Here is a 20,107-nt window from a genome sequence, read left to right on the forward strand (position 1 = left end):
CATTCTGTAGACCAAGGACCCGAAAATTCCTGTTCCAACAGCTATATATAAGGGGCCCTTCGCGTCTCCTGCAGCTCTCTCAATATAGCTCTCCATCCTCATCAATCGTTAGTCTTTCACGCAACTTCAGAAGTTCTCTAGAACGCTCAAGCCTTTCATAGCCAATCCTATTGCCCATTTCAAAGTCCTTCAAGATGCAGTTCTCCTCTATTTTCACCATTACAGTTGCCGCCATGCTGTCTGCTCCTGCTCTGGCTTGCAAGTGCTATGTGAATGGCCACCAGGATACCGGTAGAACCAGATCATGCTGCAACTCGCTCAGCGGTGTTTTCCGGGGCGGCAATGACTGCCTTGCTAGCTCTATCTCGGAACGCCTTTCAAATTTCCGACGATGCTGTGGTGGTCAATCAGATTGTGACTACCCCCACCTTGCTCAAGCTGCAGATGGGCTGGAAGTCCAGGAATTGGATCACATAAAGACCATCGTTGTTCCTGCTGCTCCTACCCCTGCTGTCGAGAAATAGCTCAACTTCGATTAAGGCAGCCCCCCTTCGTCTCTAAGACGTTACCCGCGTTCACCAATCAACCTCGATCAACCTTAGAACGAGGGCGTTTTACGAAGTTCGAATGCTTCGGCGTACATCCGTGAGGCCTCATTGTATTTCCTGTGGAACACCTGGCGAGACATTACGTCGAAAATCCAGAAAAAAAGAAAGAAAGAAGTAAGGTGGGGGGGGTTATGAAAAATGATGCCAATGTCCCAATACGATTACTATTGCTATTGCCCTAGGCTTCAATGGATGGTACTGGCAACATGCCCTATACATGCGAGACTTTTCTGTCACATATGCAAATTTCAAACTTGGTCATTCTTTCATCGAGAGGTAGCGCATAAATAAAGTAGGAGTAGTAGGATCACAGGTACTTTGGTCATGCTATAATGCTAGCCTCATCACATCCTTTGCTGGCTTAGAGAAGATTCGACATATCCTTTTCCTGGTCGGTATATTGGGCACTTCTTAATTCTTGCCCTTCTCTGTCTTAGGAACAACGTAGAAGACAGGTACTAGGAAAGCTATCAAATCTATAGTCCTTCTAGAATCTATCCTAGTTTAAGTGAGAATTTGTTTGCTTTTGATAACAATCTCGTCGTATATTAGTAGTATGTGGGACTAACACTCGGGAGAGGAGGGACTGCTCATCCATTTAGAGTGTGGATAGGTATCGCTCTGGCAACAATGTCCCCGGGGAATGATTTAGCTTGTAGGGAGAGAAGTGAGGAGGTAGACCGAGGGGCATCATTTCCTTGGGATAAAGTAAAGAGTGGCTAGGAAGAGAAGTCTGGCTTTGGGGGAGATAGCGTTGTAGCAGATGTATGTACATATAAGAAGGAGGCTTGTTGCTTCGATAGTGTACGAGGTCTCGAGTAAAAAGCCTGATTATACTATCATTAGTATAATATCTCTATTTACTATCAAGAATCACCCTTTGTCCTGTTCACCTGGAACTGTAAAGAAATATCAAAGGAAATCGAACCGAATTCAGATTACCCCAGGGAAAAAGTGTGCGGGATCCCATCATGTGGTATTATAGTTGATTGAAGTGAATGGGCTCCTTCGTACATATTATTCACATCTACCACAAATAGGTCACTCTAAGACTAAAATCAGTTGAGACTGGTTAAAAGCCTGTCCTTAATCCAGTGGTGAGTAGTGGCCAAGTCATCCCGAGTCTGACCACCGAAGACTACCGAGGCCATAGAGCCTGCGTCGAGATCTCCATCGCAAGGGTAACGATGATCTGTCCCGACTCGATCTTGGCAGATAGAATGTCGTAGATCCTCGAGGCAGGGCCAGCAAATGACACGGTGTCAACTTGAGCCAGTGGCAAACCAAGTGACAGAAAATGTTTTGAGAAAAGACTCAACGCGATGCCTCCAGCCATGCGAGCATTCAAATCCACCACCAGTGGTCGGTCATGATCATCAAAGATGACATCGATGCCCACCCATCCGATATACGAAGACTGTCAGAGTGTGTGCGCCACCGCGGAAATCGTGTCTCTGAGTGTCTGCTCCAGGTCGCCTTGCTCGTTATAATCAATGATTCCTCCTACCCAAGCGCCATCCTTGGTGCTAACCTGCTCCGTGGCACCCAAGAACTGTGTCTCTGTGGCTTCGCCGTTACCCATAAAGAAATTCACCCCGTAATGAGGTCTCTTGGAGTGGACCAACTCCGAAACCTGAACTTCGTCTCCTCCTCGTGTGGCGTAGCGGCTCACGGCGTGAAGCATCTTATGCCGGGCGTCCTCCGTGGCCACCATGAATGTTCCTTGTCCAGAGCTGCAGCGGCAGAACTTGACCACAAACGGCAGGGGACGGCTGGCCAGGTACGCTTGCTGCTCTGGCTGCGCCAGTTGGATGAGTTCCATCGTTGGGGTTGGGATTCCTGGATGGGTAAGAAATCGCTTGTCATTCAATTCGTATGAGACTTCGGGTGCCACCAAGCAGGATTCCTTTGACATCCAGGACTTAGGCCGCCAGTACACCAGCTTCCTGCCTTCCAAGGCAGACTGGCGGTCCGCTTCGAAGTCCGAGCTGTCCAAATCAATGTACTGAACAATGGGCCGCTGCCATTCAGGAAACTGCTTCAGTGCCCGCTCGATGTTGACCCTCGCATTTCGAGGCACATGGAGGAGGGCGAGGCCTGGCCCGACCATGGGCAGGAAGCGGAGTGTTTTGAAACATAGAGCCCATTGTCTGAACCGCTCGACGTTTCCGTCGCCATTGTAATAGACCTCCGGGTCCTCATCTTCGGCAAACCGCGACTCGCGCAGAAAGTGGTCGTGGAGGTCGATATGGGTATAGGTGTGGTACAGGTCGACAGCCAGGGGCCATTGAACGCCATTTGTGGCGTGAAGGTCGGCCACCGTTGTGTCTAATTCAACCAGCTTCATACTGCCCAGGGGAGGATGGAATCAATCAGGTAAATATCTCAGATGATGGTGGTGCCTGCTTAGAGTCCATGCCTTTCAGCGTCATTTGAAGAAGGATATTGCTTTATAGCGATAACGCGACCGCCATTTGCATAACTTGGAAATGTGGTGAATGTCGTCGTCATCTTTGCACTGCCCAAGCATTTCACTGTCTCCAAGTTTGAAACCGCCCACTCATTTGCATCGAGGGTGGCTCTCGTTCTCAAATCTCGACTGTCTCATGGACCAGATACGCGTATAGTGTATCACAGGGCCGGCCTGTGGGGACCAGATATGCTTATATGCTTATATGCGCTGCAGATCATGATACATACAAAACCTAGGAAGAAGACCTCCTTGCATCTAACAGCTATGTGTAGTTACAATCGATTCCTTGGCGGTGACGCGGCATGCTTCAAATAACTGTATAATATGGCCAAATATACTTAGCACCATATCTTTCCTACTACATACATTGCTTTCAATGGGCTGCAGGGCTAAAAGGTTACGTAGCTTACGGCACGATATCACTGCTGATAATATACGCATGAAAGCACGCAATCGAGCTACCTTGCATTGTCTTTTTTTTTTTTTTTTTTTGGATATGACTACGCAAGCCCAAGTCCCAGAGATTCCTGGGCCTATATTGACTTAAACAAATGATGATCGGGCGTGAATTGTGCACCGAGCCAACTTGATATTCCATTTCGAAGTGTTCCCATTTTCGAGCCCGATCTCCAGCAACGCGAATGAAAGCCAGTGGATGCCAACCATGTCACCCCGTATTCACATTATAGGACTCGGCAGTGTCGGTGTAGTAGTTGCCAATGCTCTTGCCGGGCTTCGAAAGCGACCCGACCTCACTCTGATGTTCCACCGAGGGCTTAGGTGTGAAGGTCAGCCCTGCCTAACAGTGAACGGGATATACAATCAAGTCCACAGTGGATTCGATGTGGAAGAATTCCAGGATGGTCACTGGAAAAGGCTACCGGAACAATTTGGAAGAAATTTACTGTCACGCGATCACCCTCATCGTTGCAGTCAAGGCAAACTACACCCGATCTGTTTTAGCCACTGTCAAGCATCGATTATCCAGAAACAGCACCATTTTGTTCTTGCAGAACGGTATGGGCACTCTAGAGGAGGTTGACGAAAGCGTCTTTCCAGATCCAGCGCAATGGCCACATTATATGATTGGCATCAACACCAATGGAACGTCCCGGCTGGGCCAGTTGTCTGCATATCATACGAGCCTGGGCGAAATCCCTTTTGGTATGGCTCCTAGGATCTCTTCTCCTGAGGCATGCCATGGCCAGTGGCACCAAGACCCCAGGCTCATTCATTCTGCCTGGCCCTTGATTGAGGCTCTGTCCAACGGCCCCAACCTGAATGCCCGGCTTGTGAGTGTTGAGGAAGTTCTCCATCTGCAGCTGAGGAAGCTGGCGATAAACGCGGTCTTGAATCCACTCACTGCTCTGCTGGAATGCAAAATCGGCATGCTATATTCTTCACAGCAGCCGTGGGTCCAAAGGCTGATTGAGCTTATGCTGGAGGAGATATCAGCGGTACTAAGGACACTTCCGCTACCGTTCCAGACAAGCTTTGATATGAAAGCGGGGTTCGCAGCGAACCAGTTAATTTCAATGGTTGAAGGCATGGCTCAACGTCTCTCCCAACACAACTCGTCCATGATGCAGGATATAAGCAATGGATCTGAAACCGAGGTTGCCTACCTAAATGGATTTTTGATCAGATTGGGCATGCAGCTTGGAATAGATTGTCCTGTCAATGATTACATCCTGCAGGCGGTGCTGGACAAACAAGTGTCGCGGCGCCATGGTGGTCCCAAACAACGAGTTAACACCAAACAGCAAAGGAAAGCTCAACCAGTCTGATAGGAATAGGAAGTATATCGTCCCTAACAATTCCAGCTGGGCTAGACTCTTCATAGTACAGTACTATCTCGCATGTCTTGGATAAACCATATTAGTATGAAACCCCTAGAACAGGGTTCCATCACTCACTGGTTCACTAAAACCCCTTTCTTTCCTACTTGTTCTTGCAGTAATGAGTCGCTTGTGGAGGGTGACGACATCTGCGAAGCAGTTCCGTACATTCCTTGTTAACACCCTCTAGACCTGCGATGGTGTCGCCGTGGGCAGTCAAAACAGCGGACCATCCCTCGTGCATCTTCGTGGGATCAGCCCTATCTAGATGGTGGCATGTGTGACACCTTTCCACTGCTTCTATCACTGATATTCAAACCAACCGATCCAAGTCAAGGTGGTAAGGTAGCAGTCGCTTACTATTGGGGCTACTTACTACTGGGGTAAACCTAGCCCCAGGATAACAATTTCAATCCCCATCACCAGAGTATTTCACTAAAGAAAGCAAGGACTCTATATCCGCAATAGTAAGGCTCAAGAACCTGTACCAGGTAGTCGGTCCAATCATTTTGCCATTTCCAAACAGAGAGCTTTGGAGAACTCCCAGTCCACGATCCCACTGGCATTTCCATCGTGGACCATAATATTCTGAGGACGTAGATCTCCATGGGTAAACACGATTTTGTGAGTTTATTGTGAAAGCATACCAGCCAAGAAGCCTCTGACATGATATCTAGGTGTCTTTGATTGATATGCGTCGATCATTGCGTTATTAAAGTCTTCTTTTGGATTAAATGGTCCTGTATATATTAATATTGGTTAATATTAATTATAATCTGGAGTAAACACTACAAACCTTTGCGATGATAACCCTCCAAGGTTGGATCGGCAACGGCCCCAGTTAACTAAAGATCGTATTACTGGAAGTAACCTTCTCCTTGACGCTGTCTGGCTCAAATACTGAGGGGAAACGAGGAGAACGTACCAAGCAAACTCGAATGAGAGAACGCGCTTGAGGTCGACGGATGTCAGATGCACCGGCGAGCCAGCTAACCCAATTCGGCGATGCAAAGCCGGATTGTCGCTGTACAGATTGGCGATATCTTGACAGGCGAGGATATACTAGTAGTACCTTCGTCTGATACCCCTTCAGCCCTCCACAATTACGTTCTTATAAAGAGCATTCAAGAATGTGTGCCCCGAAATGAAAAGTGGAATTGAACCGAATTGAAGCCCTTATTGAATATCCACGCGTCCTGATAGCATGCAAAAATAGTCCCAAAACTGATGCTTTTACTGTACACTCCCAGCAGTATATTGAATGCCGGTTCCAACCAAGATATATACAAGGATATTACCTGCGTGCGGCCTCCAAATCCGCCGCCCACAGCGCTGCACCGACTGTGTTCGTGAACGAAAACCCAATCGAAGCGAAAGGAATCATTTCCAAAATAAACGAGGCTATTCCGAGCCTAGTGAGCAAGTCAGTAACAGTCTATACCAAGCAACTATATCGCAAAGGAATGAGCAAACATACCCCGTATATGCCCCTCTATTCTTCTCCACCCATGCATCCTTCTGTTTCTCACCCCACCCCTTCAGCTGGAAATACCGCGTATGAGCCACCGGCCCTAACTTCTTCCCCTGGGCATATGCATACAACGCAGTTCCCACCACCGGGATAAAATTCAACGGCAGGAGGATCAGCGTATGCAGCAACGCCTGTGGCTTCATCCGAGCCAGGGGCCGCTTCACCATTTTACCCAGTCGGGCAATGGCGTCTCTACCCGCCTGGGGCTTGATCTGTCGACCCTCCGCGACAAGCGATTCGTGACCGCGGGCAATGAGCGTGCCGTCGAAGGTATCCGTCAGTGCCTCTTCCAGGAGGAAAGAACGGGAGAGGAAGTTCGTGATCGTGGAACTTTCGCTGAGGATAAGCAAAGCGGCGGAAATGGGCGCAAAGGGGCCGCTGGTGAATGACATGATCGCTACTTGTGGCACGTAGGTGAAGAAGAACATGGCGCCTGTCACGCTGAGGCCGAGACTACTGATCTGCCCGACTTGCGAGAGGAGTGGACGCCAGAGGTCCTTGTGGTAGGCGAAATAAACTATCCCCTGTGCCCAATTGCTGTTAGGGTTTTGCGTGTATTCATCGTAGCGTGAAAATTGTAAGGTGACCATATCTGTTTGGCTGCGCGCATTCAGGAGCTGTCGAAAGGATCGCTCACCTTGAAAGGATAGATATAGGCGCCAGAGAGGGCGACATCTTGAGCGACCTCCTGGGCATGCTTGGCCTCTTCAATGAGGGCTTTTTTGGCCTTGTCATCCATGGTGTGGCTAATGTCGGTTGGTTGCGCGAGGTCAACGACAGATTCGAGTGATGTTTTTATTTTGATTCTCAGGAGGCTTAGCGCCGGGAAGGTGACGTCACAGGAGCCAATAGCGCATCTATTTATATTACCCGATCCATAGCTCGAGTGCCTCGACCCACACACCCGGTTTAATATACATCTTCATAAATAGACGAACAGACATCGACAGGACAAGAAGGGGAGTGCCGTCGCAATACAATCAGAAAACGCTATTCACCATGTGTAGGAAGTAAAAAGAAACTAGTAGAGAGGAAACACAAATGAAACCATTGGCTGCGAGCGGTTTTCAGCCGCCTGATAGAGCTAATGATCTGTCACTCTCGTCCTGTACTGCGCCTGCACACCGTATCCGTAACGCCAACCAAGTCCAATGTGGACAGCCTAAAAGATCGCCAATGGGAAACATTTTCCGTTCGCAAAGCGGAGGGTCCCTGAAGGAACCGAGGTTCATGCTCCGCTGTAACTATATGCCAGGGGTATTTAAAAGGAAAAGTGAAATTTTTATCGCTCGCGATCGGTCCGGCCTTGATGCCAAATAGTATCACCGCTGAGGGCCGAGAAGCTAAGGGCGGCGAAGTTTCTCCAGTTGGGCGGGGGCGCCGAAGACGAGTGCCGCTCAAGCAGACCAACATCGGAGCCACCGCGGCGTTCGAGGTCAGACCCTTCATCTTCACCGTTGTTCGTAATCGGGACGGGAGCGGACGATGCATTTGAATGGGAGTCTAGTTCATCACGATAGGTGTGGTCAACCGACTCCGCAGATTCGCGTGTTTCAGCGTCCTTATTCTGGGACATTGACCGAACGACATCCCCTTTGCAGATGGGACAGGTTCGTCGACGAGTTGTCAGCCACGGCGTACTATTCCTGTTAGCGACACAGACCAGAAGACCTTTAATTTGACCGCCACTTACATGCACTCCGCATGGAACTCATGCCCACAGGGCAAGCTCATCACCCTGCTCTGTCCGTCCACGTATTCTTCGAGGCAGACAACGCACTCCACCTGCCGGCCAGTATATTTGCGCCTCCAGAGCGCGGATGACGGGCCAGACTTCTCTTTCTTGGATGACTTCATTTTGGTGCTCTTGAAGTCCACCGTGGCCTCCGGTGTTTCCTGAGAGCGACGGCGTCCCGAACGGTTTTTAGAGCCCAGCAAGGGCGAAGTTGGTGAGACCGGGCCAGGGCTAGAGGACCGGGACGAGCATGATGTTGAGGACGACGATGTGCTGATTGTGTGGTAGGTCCTTACGGGAAGACGGTCAACCAAAGATTTGGGGGCTCGCCAACGTCTTCGACGGATGCGAGAGCGCAGCAGCAAAAGAGCATAAACCACCGTCAGGGTAAGCAGGGGGCTCACGACGAGTATCAGAAGTGTATCAAAGAACGGGCTAGTGGACATGCTTGTCGGTGTCAATGTGACCCATAAACCATCGTGCTCCAGCTGTCCAGCGTTCTGGAGACCCTGGACCGCAGATGCACCATGTAACTTTCGATCTTCGATATAATCTCGCCTGTCAGGCCGACTCGAGTCCTTCTCGCCACCCTTCGTCCAAGAGAAATGTCTTGCAAACCATCCCTTGCTCTGCTTAGGGTATCCTTGAGTGTGACTAGTCAAGCTCTGGTGGTTGGAACTGTGCAACTCTGCTTTGCTAGTTTTTGACTTATCTAGAGTACGATACTCGCCGCTTCCTGGGGTTATGCTGCCGCCCTTGAGCGAGGCTGTGGGGTGCGAGCCTTTCCCGGTAGTCTGCGCTTTGCTAGCGTCCGACTCCGGGACACTGCTCGGCAATGGGATGGAACTGCTGGGCGGGACTAGAAGGTCCGGGTCGCGCCAATCCTGAACACCAATCATAAACCCATCACCGTCGGCCTCTTGTGAAGTAACATCAGGCTTCTTGCGGTCACCAGCACCGCTATCGGCTTTCGCCCGGTTGTTAACACGATCGGTGTCATCCTGAGACATCTCCATATCATCCCAGGGATCCTTCAGGACCCAGTCAATGTTCCCGCTACTGGGAGGTCGTTGGCTATCCTCTGGCAGGCGTCCGCTGTTCCTCCCAATTCCCAGCAGGGACACGAGACTCTGAATGAAGCCTGCCTTGCGGGTCGCCGTGGTCGGTTTGCCGCCAGATGATGTGGCATATCGCGTGGAAGTTGGCGACACAGCCGCGGCGGATGTCATCGTAGGCACTATCTGCTGGTTTCCAGCCGTACTCTGGCTGGAAAGCTTGGTGTGGCGTGGCCCAGAAGGGTCATCTACACTCGAATCTCCCCCGGCCTGCGGAGGAACAAGCGACGAGAGCAGGTGCGCCGTGGTATACGAGGTGAACAGAGAGGGAATTGTTACGTTGGATGTGTCGCCTCGGGCGTACATGGTGATAAGGCTGCCTCCACGGGTATCATCCCCAACAATCAACGCGATTCCTCCACGCCTTTGAGCCCATTTGACCTTCTCTAAGAAGCCGCAGCCACCCCGGCTCAATAGAACAACCTTACCACTGATCTCAGCGCTCTCTTGTAAAGATTGTATATCGGCATGCTCAGTTTGCCTGTTCTGGGGATCCCCGCGCTGCTCAGAGATACCCGGCTCTGCTACTTTAGATTCGGGGAGTGGGTGGTGCAGGTGATCATCCGTGCCATCGTTCGTCGACGGTGTCACAGCACCGTCATTTGTGCTGGCTTGTGAGTCGATGTCCTGCTTAGGATCCGTACGATGCAGATTCGAAGTCGCTGGGTCAGCTCCACCAACGGCCACAGGCTTCCCGAGCATGGCATCTGACGCCGCTGGTATGTCCTGCCTGTGACCTTCGCCCTCCCCCCATCCTGGAATATCTGAACACCCTAGTTCCCCTTCCGCCCCAGCAGTGGTTCTATCTCCGAATCCGCTGCCGATCCATAGCTGACCGCTGAGCCCCTTGTCGGGAAGGGGCGGGCCAAACGCTGCCGGCCGGGCCAAGAAGAATGTCGAGTTATCATCGGTCAGACTGATGATAGCAGACGGTGGGAATAGCGAGGCGGGAATGTTGAAAGAAAAGAGAGCATGAAGTCCCGTCGCTCGACCAGCGAACGAACTGGGGGTGGTCACACGAGACGATGATGTAAGAACAGAAAAGAGAGTGAGGAAGATCGGAAAGAAGATGAAACAGAAAACAAGAAAGATCAAACGTGGCGGTCGCATAGTTGAGCCTTGTCCGAGATAGACAACCAGAAGACTGCCTCTGTCTGACTGGAAGGGAAGTCGTCGAAAATTCCAGGAGAGTTTCAGTGTTAGGTACGATGGCTCGTTTTGTTGTTGACTGAGAGAGCTATGACCAATCGGACGGTCGTCGAAGGAGATTAAGGCGGGCACTCATCGAGAGGGGAGGGAAAACAACACAAGGGAAAGGCGAATCAAATTAACGATGTTCAGTCAGCACCCGGGGACAACAGATGAAGGAGGGAAAAAGGAGCTGCAGAGAGTCATGAACGATGCGACCGGGGAGGGTGGTGGAGAAGGGGAGAAAGGAAGAGAGTTTAGTTTGTGAGGTGACTCCGTTCGAGCGCCTGGAGAGCGTCTCCGTCACACGCAACAACCGCAGCACAGCCTCGGAGTCACGGGATAGTGGGTATGGTGCCTCAGGCAGGACGATCAGGCAACGCCGGTCGAGAACGACTAATGGTTGTTGGGTATTATTTCTTCCCCAGGATCGTTTGCCGACCTGGCGACCGTACTAGTGGAGTCCACATTCCTTGTTTGTTTGTCGTGGTTTCTCCCATGTCTTACGACTCGGCATATCGTACAATATCTGACTACGTATCACCGGACACCTGCAATATCCCCAGGCTACCAAGTCGGTGATATTCCCCGTACGAGACCCAAATTTTCAAGAACACTGGCTCCTGTCTGGAGTCTGAACAAGGTAAGAAATCGTCTCCCGCAGATCATGCTGTCATCGGCCCCCACCCCACACCAACGGATTGCATTTCGATCGTCGCCCTACGCGCATTCACGGGACCACTCTGCCCTAGACTCGATTTGTGTACTAGTGGAAAGAACATCCAGGGATGGCCATTCATCTCGAGATTAATTGTCCACGTGACGTAACGTTCCCACCTTCTACTTGTGTCACTAGTACTTGTATCGTTCTACGTCAACTTCTATAGAATATGTTGTTGTATTCCTCAAGACTTCCAGGTTTATGTCCCTGGAGCCTGAAGTTGAGTACTACTGTGGCTGTTGGAATGTGCTGAGTCATATTTTGCTCCTGAGCCCAATTTTCTATAGCCATCCAAACAGACTGGCCATATCACGAAAAGGTTTCCACTTGAAGAGTACTTACGCAGTACACAAGTACCAAATAGTTAACAACCATTTCATGGTGTTATGGGTCTGTTTCCCCTTGCGATGAGCAAAGGTGGAACCCTCCACGAACGTGGGGTTGAGAAATTGTGGCGGTCACCGAACAAGGTCGTGGCTGGTGGTTCCAATTAGTACGCAGTAGCTTATTTGGTCCCGTTTGGGGCTAGTGACATGGTGGGTACCACGAACAATCGTCTTCTTTGACTTGTTCAAGATGCACAGAGCAAAGGCAGGATGAAGGTATCCAACCTCATTGTCCCAAACTGAACCAGCTTTGACCCTTCCATCACTGGTCATTGTAAATCTGACTGGATGGCATCAGTGTAATATAAGGCGTACAATCGCCCATCGTTGCGGTATATATCTATGTCTACGGCTGGGTGTCTACAACCTCAATAACATTGGTTCGTGAACTTGAAAACAAAAAAAAAAAAAAATATACATCCAAAAGCTGATTATACATCCTGTTTAAGGATTGATCTCTCCCCTCACAGCACCCCACAATGTCACATCTCCTTCACAAGGTGAAAGAAGCCGTGACTGGCCATCACCACGATTCCAAGGGTATGAGAGCCTGTCGCTGTGAGAGTCCATATCTACCGTGGCTGACAAATGACTTCTTGTTTAGAGCATCGTAACCAGGCTGGAAGTTCTGACGCTGGAAAACACGAATCATGATACTGGCCATGGATCTAGACCCACGACCAGTATGGGTCCAATACCGGCGACTACGGATCTCACGAATATGGATTGAAGACGGACGCGGGCAGCAATGGATCCAATACTACCAATTCCGGTAAACCTAGCCCAGGCAATTATGTGTCTGGTGCTGGTGAATATGGCTCTCACCCTGGAGCGGGTCATTACGGAACAGGCACCGGCGATCTTAGCTCTCAGGCAGGCGCTGGCGGCTATGGTGGTTATGGATCTACCCCAGGCCGTTATAGTTCAGGCACAGGCTCCTATGGTTCCCCTGGTGCACCACCAGGAGGACCAGGCGGTACACAGCGTAACCAATGGTAAACAGCTTTCAATGATAGGTGTGTTCCGCGCTTGTTAAATTGTTCCTTGTATCATCAAACTTGCCCAGTGATTCTCATGCTGTCTTGACATGATCAGAAAGATGTAATAAAAGGCTGCGTTCATGCCATCACTTTTTGTCTAATAAATAACTATATGCGTGTATTTCAATGCTTTGGTTGAATATATATCTAGTATTCGTTGCTGCTCGAAACAATAGGATTTAACTCCCATCCAGACAACTGATCCTTCCTGCTACTAGTCCGCATGAGTACTAGGAGGTATGCATAAGCATCGCTGGGCTGTACCTTCCTTGTCTTTTCTCTAATCTGAGAAATGGTCATCTGTTTGTTACGTTGTACATTGACCATATCGCATTACAATGCGGATTTCCCGGCAGACATGAACTCGTGCTAACATCTATTGTTTTTATGCGTATCCAACAGACCTCCTGGCGATCTCGTGGAATACGTGGGAATGACTCTTGGTTGAGATGTCGGATGAAGTGAGGACCAAGAAAAACCGTCGTCGTAGGCAGTTCTCCTCGCAGAGGCCGATCAAGCGGGACTAGCACCTCTGTGTTGTTACTGATGCCAATTTCGACAACAGGGCAAAGGTCTCGCAGGAAGAAGGGTGTCGTGACCATCGAGAGCATCGCGCCAGGAAGAGCTCCTCTGGGCGCCTGGCGCCCAATTCCCAGTGCCACCACTCCGTGTCATCATGTCGAGAACAGAGCCATCACACCATCTTCAAGTGAACGGCCAAGGTCTGCATCAAAGTGCGACTCGTGGCATGTTAGTCAGTACCTAGCAATTATACGTGATCTCTGCGCGCATTCTGACTCCCCATCCTGCTTCAGTCTTCTGCGTCGCGTCTCTCCACACTAACACCAGCACCTCAGCTCATCCCCTTCAAAACAGACGCCTTCCCCCTTCAATCAGTCTCCAGAAACACCAAACCCAGGCGCTTTTCATCTTTCCTTCCACAAACTCCGCTCCCGAATAGTCGATCTCAATCCTCACTACACTTGATCACGCGGTCTGGCCCTCTCGCAGAAAAAGCACAGTCTCTCCCAACCACTCTTACCCCTCCTCTACCGGTCGAAGACAATTACCTTACACCCAGAATGGCCTTTAGAAGATCCTTTGCTAGGCCTCACTGCCAGGCCTTCAGGTCCGGAAATACACACGATCCCATGTACCAGGATGACGTTTATGAATTGCGTGGTTTTGATGATCTGCCGTCGTCACAAGCCATCTGCTTGACCAAGTTTGCCAAGGCGCACCCCCGAAACAAAGGCAATAAGTCCTGGAAGCCTTTGCAACTAGAAAGCACCGAAGACAGCGATCGGACGGACAGTCAAAGCCCAATGGCCCTCTTCGAGACGGGCCGAAGTGAGCCTCGCTCTCGATTGTCTGCCCTTCATCGTGCGTATAGTGGTGATTGTCATCTGAACAAGCACAGTGAACGGGTCCTGGCACCTACTCGGTTTCATTCGCAATCGTACGATTACAGTCCAGAAGTACAGCCTGGGGAAGCGGCATGGCTGACGAATGCCAACGCAATTCACTACCAAGAGAATCCTCTTAATTATTCCCACAACTACGGTTTCCCTTATTCCTACCCACATTCACAACAACATAGCTGCGTATCGGAGAGTCCCTTCCTGAGAAATGATGACTATCACAGCTCGGAGCACCTTCCCTGGTCGACAGATCTACATTCGATCTCCAATGGGCTGTCTTTGATGGGTGTATCGCAGCCAAACGTTTACAACCAGAACTACATCGCGGATGGTAGCATCATGACGGACTCCTCTCTGAATATCTACAGCGCCAGTTTTGACCAGCCGGACAGCCGATCTCCTTACGAATCAGTACCTGTTCACTATGATGCCCTCGCTCATGAGAGCTTGTTAACTCGGCACCCATCGCTCTCGGCGTCATATGAAGATCGATCGAGAGATTTCTCATCTATCTCGTGGGACCCCTCTTTGAATGCTGCATATGAGCATGTATCGAGCCCTAAGCCAAGTACACCTGCGATGGAGTGTCAATCACAGACGCCGGCTTTGTCCTACTTTCAGACATTGAATGATGTAGATGCTCCACAAATGCCTCGTGCTGAGGCCCCAGGTCCTGACCATGAAAGCTTTGATAAGGATGACAAAGGCTATACTCAAGAAGAAAAACTTGCATTGCTTACAGGGGCTGAATATGAGCGGATTACTGCGGATCAGGATAAATTCTCGGTCACCCAAATGGAAGCATGCGATGCACACGCCCAGGGGACTACAACTATGGATAGCTCATCGGATCGTGTCTCTGATCTAAGCGGCGAGCCAACAACCACAGATTCAATCAATTCGGGGAACGTTGATATCCGAGCAACTTACCCGCTAGAAATGACCGAGAAGTCGTCGAGATTGGGTCCTGTCTGGTACGATTTCACTGAAAGATGGAAAGGAATTCCCGCGGCGGGCGTCCCAGGATACCTAAACTTAATGACTAGCAAACGCATCAGACCTCCGCCTGGACTCTCTGAGCCAGTGGTGCATAATCCAACAACATGGCCTTTGGCTTGCAGAAATGATCCCCTGGTGACTCAGAGAAGACTTGATGAAGCCAATGAATGGTTCCGCAAAGATGCCCGAGGCCAGGAGCAACTTCGAGGACAAGTCACAGATATCGCGCAGAACTACGCCGAAAGAATTGAGGGGCGTAGTGGAACAACTCGCGCGCTACAGGAAAGTACAACTGCGAAGCAAATAAGTTCCCTAATCGGCAACGTCATCATTAATCTACATTTCTACGTCTCTGAGAGCTCGTCGCGAGACTCAGCAGGTTTCGCAGACTTTGAAGATGTGGAGAGTTGTTATTGTGAACCCAGCCTGGGCGGACGCCGCAGTTACTTCGACCGAGACCCATCTAACCACTGGAGGCTTCGTTTGGATCGGGCTCATTCGACTATGAGTAACATGTCAGAATCAAGTCCCTCATCCTCTCACATCAGGGCTCCATGACCTCACAGCAGCCAAAAATATGCTAGGCCGATATCTACGTAATCAGTGGATCGATATCACCAACAGACGATGAAAGGCTATCGGAGGCTTTAGAGGGCTTGGAGCGTTGATTTGAGGTTAGGTAAGCAAGCAATCAATGATACCCTCTGGTGTTGGTTACTGATCTTAACTTTCTTCAGTTTCCGTAAGTCTCGAAGAGACTCATGGAGGCAATGAACAGAACTAGGAAGCAGGACGGCTGGTACCGGGTATGTCAGTATCTATCTCGAAACTAACATCACTACTGATTCGATATTTATAGCTCAGATACCGTGGGAATTGGGTGTATTCTGCATTCCGCGCGGCAAAGTATGATTACGCCTTGCTTGAGGGATCGCAGTCTAGAGGGCTCATTGGGGTATTTGAAATGCTTAGAAAAACAAAGGCTTCCTTAGTTGTTCTGCAGTGTGATAACAATCATAGCAGTTTTCCACTCATTTCTCTCCTACAGTAGCAGAAGAAGGGTATTGATAATCTGCCATTTGTGAGGAACTTGAATTCCATCCAGGCCCATTCCCAAACATATAAATGGACTTGCCATCATACCTCCAGCTACCACTGTCAGAAGATTTTCATGACTAGCATCATGTCGCCCGTGCAGCATTCAGAAGATATCCACTCGGGGACTTCCTTCAGGATCAATCCCTGCTTCACCTGGCAGGCAGCTATACGTGACAGTCGCCCATTTAATTAATAGCCGTTGGAAAACTGCGGATTCTTGACCATAAAATCCAAGATGCAGTTTCATGAGAGAGGGTCCAGAATAGCATATACCCATAATCATATAGAATAAGATAGCTATCCGCTAGGAAGAAGATGCAAAGAAAGTAAGCAGGACAAATGAATCATTAGGGTTAATGGTATGAGCAACAAACAATTTAGCTCGGGATCCAATACCTAATACAAAACTCCACATAACCCAAACTACCGAAAAGTAGCAAGACAGACCCCTATAACTAGAAAAAAAAAAAGAAAAGAAAAAAATGCCGATTCCTTTCCCACGGCTTGTCTTATCACTTATCACAATTCACATAATCAATGGTGCAAATACATGACCGATAGGGAAAGTGGCCATTAGTTGGATCACAGCGCATGAGCTTTCCTTTATACTCCATGTCTATACTGAATCAGCAATACGTTCTTCTCTGTACTTTCTCTGTTCGACAGGGCTGGATAGTTAAATAGCTGAGTAATTGCCAAAGCGTACCATATCCCTGTTTCATTGCATTGACACATTTTAGTTCCAGCCCCGTTAGCGCACAGGCATACTGGCTGCATTCGTACTGTACGCAGGTGTACAGGCCCCGTTGTCCGGTTTGAACGGGTTTCCCGCGAAGGTCGAGGCCTGCTGCTAGGCCTAGGAAGGATGTGAGGGTTGCGAGGAGGAGCATTTTAGTTAGGGTACCCTGTAGTGAACTCAGAGAGCTTCAGGTAGAATAAGGATAAGGATATGGATATCATAAACTAGAGCCTCTTTGGGGTAGAAAACCGGTTATCCAAAGGGAAGGTTCTAATAGAGTAATAGAGGCTCAGAGATAACTTCATATGAATCTGGAGAATTTAGGACATGGCTTATATACCCAGATATCTGTGGTAATGGCTTACTGCTAGGAGACTGAAGCCTGGATCCCTAGAGCATCTGAGTTTAGATGAGAGATGGGATGGTCCGGTGATATTTTACAATCTGATTATTTTGTAATTTCAGTCGCGTCATGTTACACCTTCAGGTGAACAGGTTCGTTAGGATTGGTTTTATTCGCTTTTTCTTGGGCTTTCGTGATAGTGTTCGCCATGGTTCCGGGGTTGTATGTACACGATGCTAGTTTCTCTTCTAACTATCCCATGAACAAGCATTCTTGTTTCGACGGGCTCCGCTTGAAACAGGCAATTGATTTATCTCTTGGGGTGATCACTATCCTTGAACGCTGCCTGGAGCAATGAATCTCTGGATCGAACCGTGTTATGCTTTATACATACTACTCGTACCGTAGGCTATCGTATGACCAACCATGTCTTGCGACTTTCAACAAGGCAACCATGGTGGCATGACGCCTTGATTATGCGTGGTGATCTGGCCAACTCTAGACAGGCCGAGAGGTGGAATAGAGACACAGCAACTCATGGTACCTGCCAAGGTTAACTTTCCGCGGCGATCAAAACTGTAGATCAAACCAGGGTTCATCTCGGCGCATCTCTATTTCCTACTTCGAGATCTTTCACCATGAACAGTGCTGCCTAGACTATGTCACAGATTTAGAAGCCCTAATGGAAAGTACGCAATGGACCCCGTATGTGAAGCGCGAATTTGTAAAACGCGGGTCGTAGTTAAATGAAATGCGATACTGACTAACAAAACTATAAGATCCCTGATACACACTTCAAAACTTTTGAGACTGCCACACCTTTTGGAACACACGATGCAGTTCAATGTGGTTAAGACTGGAGAAGCACCACATCTCACATAGCCGTTAGAAAGCCGCTCCCCCCGGTGATGGTCGCAGTGGCAAGGGTTGTTACCCGCGACGCTTCGGATCCGCTTGCACTGGCTGAGGTGGACGCCCCCGACGATTGGGTTCCACTTTCACTGGCTGTAGTGGACGCTCCCGACGTTTGGGTTCCGCTTACACTGACTGGGGTGGACGTCCCCGTAGTAATAGATCCCGTGGCAGTCTGGCCCACGGTAATATTAGGCGCAGAACTCCAGCCAGCAGGTAGGCTACTGCTTGGCTCGATTTCCGTGACGTTGGAGGATGTGCTGTTGAAATTGGTGGGCGCCATAGCAATCCACTTGTCATCCAGATTATAGACAACATATGCCGAGCGTAGCAGGGTGTCACCCAGCAGCAGCGGCCTGTTCTTTTGTGGTCCCATGCCAAACCAACAAACTTCTATGCCTTTCGTATCTGTGATCTGTGTGCCATTGGGGAAAATCCCAGGGATAACGAACTCATATATAGGAGCAGCGATAACCACCCCTTTAGGACCTCCAAAGCCGAAGTTGAATGTCGCATTCACGGACCTCAACTGACAGTCGACACGCCCATCGTCCAGAACACCGGCTGCTTCGGCTATCTCCTGATATATCTCATCCGGAATCAGAATCCCTGGAAAGCCAGCGTCCAGAATGGCATATTCCTTGAAATCCTGGCCGGAGATTGCAATTTCTGCACCACTAGAATTCGTGAGCGAGAAGGAGGTCCATGTCACGGCTAAATCTGTGAAACCCCCACTCGCGTTCGGCTGCATTGGCAATGCTACCAAGTCATCATGGTATTTATCAGAATCGTATCCCCCAAAAAGCACACTTCCGGTGCTCGAATCTAGCTTCTCGTTAGCAGGCGTATCGCAGTATGTGATGGCTCAGAGGTCATACTAAGATCATCAAGCCACAGGCTGTATGAACGACTCTTCGTCAGACCCTGCTCCACCATCTGGTCCACGAAGCTGGTGCTGTTGGATTCACTCGATGCAAACCCAATGCCCATGACGCCAGTATTAAACCCTGCCGCGTCTGTTGCTACTCCCATCTCAAGGTCTTTAATCGTCATGTTACCAACAGAAAAGTCATCCTTAACCCAGTCACCTTTCACTCCTATACCCGGGGTATCAAAAGATATCTGGAAGCCTCCTTTGTCTGTTACAGTCGCTGTGCGAGAATCGTTTGGGCTGTCTGGGACAGACTGGATGTTAGCGGGCTTTCACGCAACAGAAAAAGCAAAAGGGAGTAGCAGCGAGTAGCTCTAAGTAGAGGCCCAGTTTTAAACTTACATGCACCTCCCAGGCAGTAAGACGTGTTGGGGTCACAGGAACGTACCCCAAAAGCCCAGACATCACTGCTAGCGGTATCCAACTGCAGCTGGACAACTTGCGCCGGGGTGCCGATGGAGACATTGACATAATACAAGCCCGCTGGTATAAAGTTCCCTAGTTCGACACTAAAGGAGCCATTGTTCGAAGCAGTCTGTCTTCGTGACAAGCCCATCTTAACAACATTTGGAGAGCCTAGGGCCCATGCTGCCAGAGAGATTTGCACGATAAGACACTTGTAAGACAACATCATCCTCATGCTGAAATTTCGAATGGACGTAGGGGGTATAAGGCGGACTGGTAATTGCGAAGCAGATCGGTCAAACTAGCCACTTCCGTAGTCTTGATCATGTATCTCAATGGAAAGGATATCCATCTGTCTTTCCGGTCAGTACAAGAGAAAGTAATACCAGGGCAATGTGCCGTGGAATAAGACGATGGATTTTATATCCTGACTTCCATCCTCTGCGTAAGAACCATCTGCTGCAAATCGGATATGGTTCCCGCCGCTGTAAACACCAAGAATCCGTACCGAATGGCCCAGACCCGAGAGAAAAAAAGCTTCGGCCTGCTATCCGCCTCATGATCTTGGCTCCGATCCACTGGAGACCGTGAAGCGTTCATACTTATGAGTCGCATGATCTTTGT

General features: G+C 49.5%; 8 protein-coding genes across 8 annotated transcripts; 4 read left to right on the plus strand and 4 right to left on the minus strand.

Annotated features, from left to right (window-relative positions):
* Positions 1-194: 194 nt before the first annotated feature.
* On the plus strand, positions 195-524 carry ABOM_008868 (uncharacterized protein; the record flags this gene model as incomplete). The annotated part of the gene is made up of 1 exon (XM_022535997.1): positions 195-524. One exon carries the CDS (start codon positions 195-197, stop codon positions 522-524), a length of 330 nt encoding a protein of 109 aa, XP_022386893.1.
* A 1,504-nt stretch (positions 525-2,028) lies between these two features.
* Positions 2,029-2,955, minus strand: ABOM_008869 (uncharacterized protein; the record flags this gene model as incomplete). The annotated part of the gene is made up of 1 exon (XM_022535998.1): positions 2,029-2,955. One exon carries the CDS (start codon positions 2,953-2,955, stop codon positions 2,029-2,031), a length of 927 nt encoding a protein of 308 aa, XP_022386892.1.
* A 986-nt stretch (positions 2,956-3,941) lies between these two features.
* On the plus strand, positions 3,942-4,868 carry ABOM_008870 (ketopantoate reductase family protein; the record flags this gene model as incomplete). The annotated part of the gene is made up of 1 exon (XM_022535999.1): positions 3,942-4,868. The coding sequence occupies one exon, from the start codon at positions 3,942-3,944 to the stop codon at positions 4,866-4,868; it is 927 nt and encodes a 308-aa protein (XP_022386906.1).
* Positions 4,869-6,213: 1,345 nt separating this feature from the next.
* Positions 6,214-7,189, minus strand: ABOM_008871 (uncharacterized protein; the record flags this gene model as incomplete). Its single annotated transcript, XM_022536000.1, has 3 exons — positions 6,214-6,331; positions 6,397-6,974; positions 7,088-7,189. The coding sequence occupies 3 exons, from the start codon at positions 7,187-7,189 to the stop codon at positions 6,214-6,216; spliced, it is 798 nt and encodes a 265-aa protein (XP_022386907.1).
* A 543-nt stretch (positions 7,190-7,732) lies between these two features.
* ABOM_008872 (PA and RING finger domain protein) lies at positions 7,733-10,410 on the minus strand (the record flags this gene model as incomplete). Its single annotated transcript, XM_022536001.1, has 2 exons — positions 7,733-8,090; positions 8,144-10,410. 2 exons carry the CDS (start codon positions 10,408-10,410, stop codon positions 7,733-7,735), a joined length of 2,625 nt encoding a protein of 874 aa, XP_022386905.1.
* Positions 10,411-12,074: 1,664 nt separating this feature from the next.
* On the plus strand, positions 12,075-12,249 carry ABOM_008873 (uncharacterized protein; the record flags this gene model as incomplete). The annotated part of the gene is made up of 2 exons (XM_022536002.1): positions 12,075-12,135; positions 12,200-12,249. 2 exons carry the CDS (start codon positions 12,075-12,077, stop codon positions 12,247-12,249), a joined length of 111 nt encoding a protein of 36 aa, XP_022386873.1.
* A 94-nt stretch (positions 12,250-12,343) lies between these two features.
* Positions 12,344-15,613, plus strand: ABOM_008874 (uncharacterized protein; the record flags this gene model as incomplete). The annotated part of the gene is made up of 3 exons (XM_022536003.1): positions 12,344-12,590; positions 13,201-13,385; positions 13,451-15,613. The coding sequence occupies 3 exons, from the start codon at positions 12,344-12,346 to the stop codon at positions 15,611-15,613; spliced, it is 2,595 nt and encodes an 864-aa protein (XP_022386910.1).
* A 2,496-nt stretch (positions 15,614-18,109) lies between these two features.
* On the minus strand, positions 18,110-19,718 carry ABOM_008875 (pepsin-like aspartic protease; the record flags this gene model as incomplete). Its single annotated transcript, XM_022536004.1, has 3 exons — positions 18,110-18,972; positions 19,026-19,322; positions 19,421-19,718. The coding sequence occupies 3 exons, from the start codon at positions 19,716-19,718 to the stop codon at positions 18,110-18,112; spliced, it is 1,458 nt and encodes a 485-aa protein (XP_022386874.1).
* Positions 19,719-20,107: the final 389 nt, after the last annotated feature.

Source organism: Aspergillus bombycis (assembly GCF_001792695.1).
Source record: "Aspergillus bombycis strain NRRL26010 chromosome Unknown contig00075, whole genome shotgun sequence".
Lineage (NCBI taxonomy): Eukaryota > Fungi > Ascomycota > Eurotiomycetes > Eurotiales > Aspergillaceae > Aspergillus > Aspergillus bombycis.